This window comes from Lactuca sativa, chromosome 7 (assembly GCF_002870075.4).
Source record: "Lactuca sativa cultivar Salinas chromosome 7, Lsat_Salinas_v11, whole genome shotgun sequence".
NCBI lineage: Eukaryota > Viridiplantae > Streptophyta > Magnoliopsida > Asterales > Asteraceae > Lactuca > Lactuca sativa.
The window spans coordinates 68,221,201-68,233,206 of NC_056629.2; the positions used below are offsets into that span (position 1 = coordinate 68,221,201).

The 12,006-nt window shown below is 36.4% G+C and overlaps 1 protein-coding gene across 1 annotated transcript; it reads right to left on the minus strand.

The window, feature by feature from the left end:
* Positions 1-269: 269 nt before the first annotated feature.
* LOC111879783 (uncharacterized) lies at positions 270-1,766 on the minus strand. Its single transcript, XM_023876209.1, has 3 exons — positions 1,460-1,766; positions 1,389-1,396; positions 270-815 (listed from the first exon to the last, which is right to left on the minus strand). Exons 1-3 carry the CDS (start codon positions 1,764-1,766, stop codon positions 270-272), a joined length of 861 nt encoding a protein of 286 aa, XP_023731977.1.
* Between the last annotated feature and the right edge of the window lie 10,240 nt (positions 1,767-12,006).

Below are 12,006 nucleotides of genomic sequence, written 5' to 3' on the forward strand. Positions count from 1 at the left end.
GGAGACTGTCATCACCGTCGGAGACAGAACGAGAGAAAGAGAACAAGCGTAAAACCTACTCGGAAATCACGTCTATCTCTTTATCTCTATACAGTGGCGAATCTAATATTAAAATTTACAGGTGTCCTAACTCAAATAGAGTACAAAAAATGAATCAAAATTTATTTTTTATCGGGTCGAACTTTCAATAATAAAATCTAAACCAATATACTATTAAATTTAATACCAAAGATCCACCGCGGTTCTAAATACTAGTTAATATCTTACAATTATTCACGACGAGGTTTCATATTTCTAAAATAATCTATAATTGCATTGTTATTAATACTATCTAACACATCTTTCTCACCATATGACACTAGACAATCATTCATAAATTGATCACTCATCTTATTGCGCAAATCGTTCTTTATCAACTTCATTGTTGAAAATGTTGGTTCTATGGTGGATGTTGCAACCGGCAAAATCAATGTTAATTTTAGTAGAAGATATTTCATTGGATATATTGTATGCTTGTTTGTTTCAATCATCATCTTTGCCAAGTTTCCAATTCCTTTCAATTTATTAAACCTTGGATCTCCATGTACATCTATAATGTAATTTTGCAGGTTTGCTTTAAGTGCTCCAAGCTCATGTTCCGAGAACTCGCTAGGATAAAATTTAGCCATTTTGAGCAATTCTTCCACATTAAATGCTTTGAAATACTTTCTTGAACACAAAGAAGCCATAGAAACAAGTAATGACGTGTTTACTTCTTTAAACCGATTGTTGAGCTCCTGAGATTGCATATCTATGACCGCAACAAATACATCAACCTTGTAATTGTGCAAGCAATTAATTTGTGAGGTAAATAGAAAAAACATGTTAATAGTTAATTCGAAAGTTGTGAAAAATAAATAATCTTTTCAATTTCTGACATTTGACTCTTTGCGGTGACTTACTCCATCATAATATGGATCTTCCATATTCAAAATTTCAACATAATGTTTTTTGCAGAACAAAGTAACATCGTTTAAAAATGGCCCCGTTCCTTCATTCCTCATTTCTTCCGGTCTCTCCTTACAAGACCTCACTTGATGCGTTGCGTTTACAATATCTTGGTCTTTCTTTTATAATGTGGTGTTCAAATCATTTCTGACCCCTAAGATATCAACCATCAAGTTTAGGCAAAAAAAAAATCAAAAGTTTGTAACGACTTCAGTAGATGACGTGCTTCTACTTTATGATCTTGACAATTACTATCTTTCATGATGTATTTGAGTTATTCACAAATCGAAGAATATATTCTCTTTATATTAGAAAGTGAACCAAAGTAAGAACCCCAACGGGTATCACCGGGTCGTTTGATACCAATTTCTTGATTCAAACGTGTACCACTTGAAATTAACATTAGAAACTTTAGCAATAAAAAACAATGCAAATTAAAACAAAACAAAAAGAAGAAAAAAATAGAAGAAACCTGTAGCAAGTGCTTCCACCAATTTTGTTGTTTGAGTCTCTCTTAACTTGTCTAGGCGTTTATAAGAAGATTCAATCACATTTAACAAACGAGAAATCAAATCAAAAAAGTCATTAATGTCAGCATGATTTTTCACAACAAACACAAGCGCTAATTGTAACTGTTGAGCAAAACAATGAATATAATGTGTGGATTGCACTTCTTTCATAATCAAGGTCTTCAATCCATTAAATGCACCTCTAATGTTACTAGCTCCATCATAGGCCTGTCCTCGAATCCTATGTGGACTCAATCCACATTCCGACATAAATGAATAAATAGTTGCCTTAAGTGATAAAGTTGAAGTATCATTTACATGTTTTATGCCAACAAATCTTTCTGTAATAACTCCTTAACTATTAACGAACCTCAAAACTAATGCCATTTGCTCCTTACAAGACACATCATGTGACTCGTCTACTAAAATTGCAAAAAAATCATCTCCGATGTCTTTCATAATAACTTTAATAGTTTCCTTCGTTGTAGCATGTACTATGTCTTTTTGAATAGAACTACGAATTCTGTGAAACATTCTTTAAAGCAACACTTCCCACTTTATCATTTCAATCAGCATAAATTGAAGAAATTCAAGAAAGTTACCTCTGTTACCGAATCTTCACTTTCATCGTGACCCCAAAAAGGTAATCCTTGTCGCAATAAAATCTAACACAATCAATGGAAGCATTTAATATAATATGATGCTTGTTTTTCATCAATTCGGTTTGCTTATCAAAAGCAGTGGCTATGGATTGTCTTTGATTCATAAAATTTTGACATTTTTGGACTGCCATATTGTGTGGACTTCCATTATTATGAAGTTCTAGAGATGTTCTCTTATTCCAAGTCTTAAATCAACTTTTACAAAATGATCTGAACCACCTTGATTTTTTTATCTCAGATTTGAACAAATAACAACATAAACAAAATGTAGCTTCCAGTTTTACACTATATTCCAACCAATATTTATAATCATCAAACCAAGAGGGATTTGACCATACTCTTTTATATTGAAGACTTTCTCTTCCAACTCCATTAATGAATTTCTCTCTTTTTTCATTTACACGATTAAAATACTTTATCATATTTTTTTCTTCACTCAAATACCACCGGTTTATCTAGAGAAAGAAACTAACCTGTTTTTCAGCTTTCAACTTTGAAGATAAAGGATACAATTTACAATATTTGTTGTGTGGACGTGTGACAATCTGAGGGTAGATATAAGGAAAAAATGAGGCCAAAATAAGTAATAAAGTCGGAGAAGAGAGCGACAGGTGGTGGAATGTAGCAGCAACGATGGAAGCCGAAGTGGAGTCGTGACCGTGATGGTCGCTGGTATTGAGAATTCGAGAAACCCTAAGATATATAAAAAATTAGAGGTGTAATTCTTGGAAATCAGTATTTTGGTAAAAGAAAATTATTAGTTTTAGGTATTTCCTTATTTTTGTCCTACTTTTTCTCACTTTCTATATTGTAATTTTTACAATACCTTTGTATTTTAGAATTATGTATGGATTCTTCTTCTTTTTATTCATATATTTTAGGGTGTCCTGATAAAAATTTCAAGGGTGTCCTATTACAAAAAGTTATATACTCTCTAAAAAAGTTCAAAGTAAGGGGTGTCCATGGACACCCTTTGTGTTAAGGTAGTGTCGCCCCTGTCTGTCTGTCTGTCTATCTATCTGTCTGTCTATCTATCTATCTATCTATCTATCTATCTATCTATCTATCTATCTATGCCTCCCACCCTCCCTTCCTCTCTCCCTCTCTCTCTCTCTCTCTCTCTCTCTCTCTCTCTCATCTGGTGATTGCATCTTTGTGTTAGGGTTAAGAGAAAGTAAGCATTTTTTACCCTAAAACTTTACGTTAACAACCTATCTATTTTGAAGATAAATGTCACTATAGCCTAACCATGTTACATGCAATAGTTTAAAAGGACCCTATTGTATTTATTTATTTATGTATTGTTTTGCATTTTTGGGAAACGAATTATTAATTTACCTATTTTTAAAGTCGTCATTATGTTCAAAGTGAAAGGGTGAGCCAGTTCACCCCATCCTATTCACCAGGTTTTAAGCCCACCTCATTTAAAAATATGTCACCTAAGATTCCACATAACCTTATCGTTAAATAAGATTGCCCTACAAAACCTTTTATAAAGAACAATCTGGCTGTCTTCTTCCCTTTTTTGTCTTACTATTCCTCTAAAGACTCGATAGCGTGGTCGTTTATATGAACATCGTTGTTCACTTTGGTGGGTTTTTTACGAGGTACCCCATAATTATTTATACGGATGGATCTGTATAAAGGTTTGAGGATGTTGATTTTGATGGAATGGACATGAACGAGTTTGTGGTGTTCCTTGAAAGATTTGCAAATGAGAGGTGTGTGAATGTTTATTTTTGAAAGCCCGGAATAGAGTTTCCTAATGGATTGAGGATATTAGCTAGTGAAATAGACTACCATGAGTTCATCAAAGTTAGGTATGTTGCTGGTTATGTCCTGGATGTATACATGGATCATTTTGGTGTGAATGTACATCAATGAATTATCAATGAGAAAGTTGATGTAAAAGGTGTGGAAGACAGCCATTCTAGTGTATCTCAATTTAATGAAGAAGGGCATGTTGAGGGAGCTATACAAAATTACCCCGATGAATTGCAAGGAAATATACACGATGAGCTTGAACATGTAGATTGCATTCCAATGACTAAGACTATGAATGATGTGTTTTTGAGCAAGCTATGCCCCAAGGTGTAGTCAACCCCACACAGCCCACCTCATGAGGATCCATATCTTAAGATGGATGACAATGACAAAAATCTTGAGGAGGCAAATACTTATAATGAAAATGTACATTGGAAAAAACAAAGACCTGTGTTAGTTACGATTTGATAGTCCAAAACAGTTAAAACATATGTTATAAAATTATGTTGTTGCTAATGGCTATCAATTGTGATACAAAAAAAAAAGACTGTAGAAGACTTTTAGTTAAAAAAAATTATGGGAAATGTAAGTTTAGACCATAGGCTTCATGGATGAGTGAAGAACATTCTGTCCATATTAAATCCCTAATAAATGAGCATAATTTTGCAAGAAATTCCAAACTAGGTTGAATTGTTAGCTATGCTTGGATTGGCAGCCATTTCACAACTGAGTTCTTACACAAACAGAAAATGAGTGTTAGACTGCTCAAAGAAAAGGTCAAACAGACTTTTGGTATTGATGTGAGTATGGGTCAGTGTAGGAGAGGAAAAAAGAATGTTATTTAGTTAATTGAAGGCACATTGGTTGACCATTATGTAAATCTTTGGTCATATGGTGAGGAGATAAGAAGATCAAACCTTGGATCAACTGTGAAAATAGATGTCAACTGTATGCTTGATGGGAAGACATATTTGAGTAAGTTTTATATATGTTTTAAGGGGCTAAATCAAGGTTGGAGAGGCATTTTTAGAAGAGTAATAAATATAGATGGTTGTTTCCTGAAGGGGTTATGTACTGGAGAGTTGATATGTGCAGTTGGAAGTGATGCTAATAATCATATATTACCAACTGCATGGTAAGTTGTTTTTATGGAAAACAAACAGAATTGGAAATGGTTTTTGGAGAATTTAAAAAGATCACTTATGATTGGAAAATGGTTTTGGATTTACATTGATGTCAGATCAACATAAGGTATATGCCTTACTTGTATTCTCTTTTTAACTGAATGTACTGCTTTACCAATTCAACTCTTTATGCGTAGGGAGCGTTGGAGGTTGTGAAAAAGATTTTGCATACTGTTGAACACAGACAGTATGCTAGGCATTTTCTTGCAAATTCAGGAAAAGATTTTCTGAAGTACACTATGAGAAGATGTTTTAGAAGGCATGCAAGGAATCTACTGAGCCTTTATATAATGCAACAATAAAGGAAGTCCAACTTCTTAATCATTCACCCTTTGAATATCTAATGGAGAAGAACCCACAATCATGGTGTAAAGCTTTCTTTCAATAGGGTAGGATGTGTGATGCACTAGAAAATGGATTTTCAGAGAGCTTTAACAATGTCATAAGATATGTAGGAAAAAAACCAATCATCACAATGCTATAAGATATTAGATTGTATGTTAAGGAAAGGTAGTTTAATTTGAGCATTAAAGGCAGTTCATGGCCTGAATTTAAACCTTGTCCAGCAATGACAACATTACTAAATTAATTGAAAAAAGCTCAAAGGTAAGTTTATTTTATTCATTTTAATAACATGAAAACTACTAAACATAGACTAACTTTTATACAATGTTATTTGATATTGGCATGTTTTACCAACCGGTTTAAACCAGTTTGAGACAATAAACTTGGCAGAGTCTTTTATGGTGGATTTATACAAGAAGACATGTTCTTGTAGAGTATGGAAATTAAATGGTTATGGGTATGTGTACTCAGTTGCAACTATCTCCTACATAAAGTAAGATGTTGGAAGTTATGTGGATCCTATGTTCTTTGGAGCTGTTTATAGGAACACTTACAAGTATCTAATGAATGGGATGAATGTTAGCAATATGTGGCCATGTATGTAATTCATACCACCACTGCCACCTTTGGGGAGAAAAATGTCAGGCATGCCAAAAGTTAATAGAAGGAAGGACCCAAGTAAAAAGACTAATAGACACACTATGTCAAAGGTTGGGAAGAAAGTTATATGCAGTGTGTGTAAACAAGTGTGTCACAACAAGGTTACATGTCCTTAAGTTGAGAAACCCAAAAAAGTTGAGAAGCCCAAAAAACTCAAGGTGAAGAGAAAGAGGTCAACAGTAACAATCCGAAGTTGTTCATCGCCGAAAACCCATTCTACCCGTATAACTCGCCGTATATCGAAACGTTCCGATGTCGTTTTGGGTTAAGTTAATTAAACTTATATGTTTAATTCATGCTAATGAGTGTCCAAACCCCTTAGGAACTCATGAAATTAGCCCAAAATAGTTATTTCAAAAATTATAGAAACGTCCCCGCCGGGTTACGAAAACTTAATCGGGTGCGACCAAAAGCCCCGTTTAACGTCGGTATCGGGTAGAATTCCACCATGTCCCGAACTTAGGACCTATATAAACGTGTTAAACCTTTCATTTGAAGCTTTTTCTCTCTCTCACTACTCTCTCTCTAACCTCTCTCCTAAATCCAAGTTTAAGGGTCCAAATCATCAATTTAAGGCTTCAAATCTTTGAGGTACCTTCCTAAACTGATTGTATAGCATATTTGGCTTTCAAATTTGAGTTTAAACCATGAATTAAGGTCTTGTATATGAGTTTACGGCCCTGGAAGGAGCTTGGGCCGTAAACACATAGTAAGGGGGTTTTTATGCCTTTAAACCCCTCCTAAACAATTTTAGGACTTAGATATGGCTAAATGACTTCATGGACTGGACTTAGAACATTTTAGACATGGATTTTGAGGGATTTGAAGGAGTTTATAGCCAAGGCACATGCTTGGGCCGTAAACTCATATATATGGGGTTTTTATGCCCTTAAACCCTTCCAAAACTCCATTGAAGCTTAGATATGAATTTTAGAATATTGGATTTGGCCTTGGAACACCTTGAACATCAATTTAGAGGAGTAAACTTGAGTTTACTGCCCAAGAACAGGCTTGGGCCGTAAACTCATTGTTCATGGAGAGTAAACTCCTCTAAATGTGTTAAAATGCCACTTTAACACACCTAAAGCCTTGGGATAAATTCTAGAAGTGTTTACAAACAAGTTTTAGACCTTTAAACATAATAAATCATACACTAGGAGAGTTCATGGCCATGAGTGGGTCTCATGGGCCGTAAACTCCAAAAATGTTGCCAAAAGTCCCTTAAAACTTCATGAAAGGCCTTGGAACAATTTTAGAAATCACATGTGATTGATTTGGAAGCATTAAAACACTTATTCAAGGGTGCATAGGAGTTTACGGCCGTAAGCTCCATGCTAAGGAGCATTAAAACACTTATTCAAGGGTGCATAGGAGTATCCGAAATCGTCACGTTTCTCGTCCAGTGAGTTCATACCCCTACACTTTTTCCGTGTTTTTCAATGTTTTCAGGGGGGGAATACAAGCAAACTATAACTGTTTTCAAAACATAACATTAATGTGTTTCAAATAATATCTGGCAAATTTATAAACACTTTTACTCTTTATGTATTATGCTGAGCATAAGGGATGATTTATCAACTACAACTAAATGGATTTTAGTTAAGAAAATAACCAAACTAATCAAATTATTATGGGAATAATTTGGGGGTTGTTTAGTTCTCGTTTTGTCATGTACTGATATGTGTATAAAGTTATTAGATAAACTATGTCTGATTCAGTTTATCTCCGCATCATTTGAATGTATTGCCAGATAGTATCATTGTATGTATTTGTATTCACTGTATTATGTTTCATAATCTTTTGTATGTTTGATATCGTATGAGAACCCTGTGAATAGTTTAGTACTAGTTTGTGAGTTAGTCACTACCCTTTATGGATGATCAGTAAATCCTCCCTGGAAGTGTAACCAGAGTCTCCTGGAGGGAGAGCGAGGAATTTGTGAATAGATCCATTCGGGACTGACAATCCCACACCTTAACTGCTAGCTACAGTTAGGCGGGCACGCCTGGGGTGACAAATTCTCGATATCGCCCGACGTCTGACAAGCATCAAGGAGGTCTCATTGTCGTATCAGCATGGTTACCCGACTCACAATACGTATTAATATAAGTTTATTCACGGCTTTGGTTTTGGATATATATCTAGTACGGGATAGTAACCCCATGGTCTTTAGTCTATAGGTTTCATATCTATTGCAGGATGTTATTCCTATGGTTAGAATCTATATCTAGTTCGGGATAGTGATCCCATGGTTTTATCAAACTGTCTTGTATCTAGTCCGGGATGGTAGTCCCATGGGTTTCAGTCTATATTTTCAAGTATATCAAACTATCTTGTATCTACTCCGGGATGATAGTCCCATGGTATTAAATCTATATGTAGTACGGGATGTTAGTCCCAAGGTTTTCAAACTACTTTCCATCTACAGTTCACATATATTAAAGTATTTTATATCTAATTCGGGATAGTAAATCCCAAGATTCTCAATATATAGTTTTGTGTATTAAACTATACTCTGTGATATTAATCGGTCTTGTATTTAGGAAAATATGGGATTTTCATGGGGTAACGTATGACGCGTAATTGAACTGTAATGAAGGATAACTAAACTGTTTTACATAAGAAAATATGGGAATTTCTTGGATAACAAACCTTTTCGGAAAACTAAAGGAAACTGGTACATTTTTCAAAAAACAAACATCTTATGAACTCACCAGCTTTATGCTGATTTTCAAACTGCTTGTATTCTCAGGTTCGCATTAGACAGGTATCCGACGATATCTTTTGGTGAAGACGGAGTACTCAGAAGACTCGTCTCTACTTTTGTTCATATGATATATGTATAACTTGTACAATTTACTTTTGAAACAAATGTAAACTTTCAAATATATGTAATGTAATGGTTGTTTACTGTGATTACTATGTACATTGGATTTAATACTCAACGTGGAGTCAACCCCGGAAATGTTTCCACCTTTGGTTTTCGGGGTGTGACAGATTGGTATCAGAGCCCTTGTTTATAGTGAACGGAGTATACCAAACCTTACATGGTATAAAACTATAAACATTAAGGGGCCTAAGTGTTTTGAATTAAAAGTATCTTCGAACTATAAGTATTTTCAAAAGTATACAAGTATACCGAACCGTCGAGATCTGTAACTACAAGTAGAACAAAACATAAGTAAATGGGTGTTGTACGCTGCGGTTAAACCTGGGCAGTTATGTAGTCGTGTCCAGGATCAATATAGCCTGGCCAACTATATTCATTCGAGACACGGCCAACATGTGCTTGGGAGTGACTGTGGTACGCAGCATACCTAAAACTTACCCAATACCCCAAACAACGAGTCGTCGTTACAGTGAATCATGAAAGACTATGGGAGTATTTCTCGAGTCAATCCTTTGTAGAAAATCCTCGTATACGCATTGTTCCTTGATCATTCCTCTAGAGATAAAATGTTCTGTCATGATAACTCTTTCCTGCTTTATCGCTTAATATGATGCTATATCTGTCTTGATGAGATGTCCTCTGTTCCATATCTCATGATCCAATCCAGAGGGCTTATGATCCTCTCTTTCCTGATCTTATTAGACCATGATGCCTCCAAGAAAGAGACCCAGCTCGAAGAACACCAACAACCCTCCGCCACCACCTCCTCCTGAATTTGACCCTGTGATGTTCCAGGCAGCTGTCAATGCCGTTGTGGCAGCTGCTATGTCTCAAAGGAACTCGGATGGTTCTGGTGGAACTCAAAATCAAAACTAAGAGAACAGTCAGGGACACCAAAAATGGGGTTCCTATAAAGACTTCATGAACGCGAAGCCCACATCCTTTGATGGCACTGGAGGTGTCATTTCCCTCACCCGATGGTTCGAGAAAATCGAATCAATCTTTGAGATATGTGCCTGTTCGGAGTCTGACAAAGTAAAGTTCGCTGCCTGCACCTTCCTAGACAAAGCCCTGACTTGGTGGAACGGCCGAGTCAAATCCCTAACTCTACCTGTAGCAAATGCTATGGGTTGGGAAGCTATGAAGGAGCTTCTACTCGCAGAGTATTGCCCTCGGGGCAAAATTCAGAAGCTAGAACACGAACTCTGGAACCTAAAGATGAAGGGTTCCGACATAGCCTCTTATACTTCAAGATTCGATGATCTGGCGTTACTCTGTCCGGGAATGGTTACCCCGGAGAGTAAAAAGATTGAGAGGTTCATCTGGGGATTGACCCAACCAACCAAAGGGAATGTCTTGGCTGCGAAGCCAGACACCTATGATAGTGCTAAATGTCTTGCGCAAATCTTGATCGATCACGAAGACAACTCTGATGAGGAGGCTACCACTCCCAAACCGGTCACCAGTGGAGGTGGAAGCAAAAAGAAATTCTGGAGTAAGAGGAAGGCCCAGAGCACGCAAGGGTCTTCTAAGAAACAACAAACAGTAGCAGTCCATGCTGCTACTACCCCTGTTGTTGTTTCAGTTGTCGGGTCCACGACCCAAACACCTATCAGTGGATATACTGGTACCCTTCCTTGGTGTGATAAGTGCGACTACCATCACAGCATTCCTGGTCCATGTCACGAAAGGATCTGTGACAACTGTGGCAAGAAGGGCCATCTTGCTCGAACCTGCAGAAAACCAGTCAAATCAACGTACCAATCATCCGGAGCGGGAATCAGTCAAGCCTAGGGATGAGCATATGACCCGTTGGACCGGACCGGACCGGAAAAAAACCGGGACCGGACCCGGACCCGGACCGGACCGGATATACATATTAATGGGCCGGTTTTCGGGTTTTGTTTTTACCGCTAATCGGGTTTCGGGTTTGGACCGGACCGTACCCGGAATACGGGATTTAACCCGGACCGGACCGAAAAAAATTTTCTCCTTAAAATATATAGATAAGAATATTGAATTATTAGTTAATGTTATATATAACATTATGTATAAAACTTGATGTTTTTATTGTAACATTATTTATAGATCTTGATCAACGTTTGTTCCTATCACTTTACAAGAAAAAATATATCTAGCATGCTATTTTTTGTTCAAACATGCAAATTTTTTTTTTATAAAAACATGCAATTTTTTTTATAAAAACATGCAGTTTTTTATAAATAATGTTGTTTTTTGTTGTTTTTTACACAAAAAAGCTGTTAAAATGCAGTTTTTTTATTAACAATGTTGTTTCTTTTTTGTTAAAACATGCATTTTTTTATAAAAAGTGTAGTTTTTGTGCTAAATAGTGTAATTTTTATTTGTTCCAAATGTTAATAATGTTTGTATTTTTTTGTAGACACCTCATTTGCACGTAATCTAAGTAAAGTCCCACATTGTACCAATTTCAAAGCCTAGTTTGGTCCAAAACCCGAAACCCGGTTTAGTACCCGAGACCGGACCGGACCGAACCCGAACCCGTACATCCAAAAACGGTCCGGTTTTCGGGTAAGAAAATTCACGATTTTCGGTCTTCGGGTTTTCGGTCTTCGGGCCGGTCTGGTCCGGGTTTGGCCCGTTGCTCATCCCTAGTCAAGCCTGCTATAGTTGTGGCGAAGTAGGGCACTTCAAAAGAAATTGCCCCAAAGCAGCTACAACCGCTGATCCCACTGTCACCGCAGGTATACTCCTCTTTGAAAACTCTTATACCTGGAACTCTTTTCGATTCTAGTACCAGAAGGGAAACTTGTTATCTATCCATTCGAACAATTTCTAAACTTAATCCTTTGTTTGTAATCGAAATTAAGTACAATCGAGACGGCTAACCAGTGAGATAGAGAACACTAATTTCGTACCTATAGATTGTATCCTCAGTTCAGAGGATTATTCTGTTCCATTCGATTTAAATGGGGGAAACTTTTCACGAAATACTTTGATGCTATGTTTGACATGAAATAACCGAG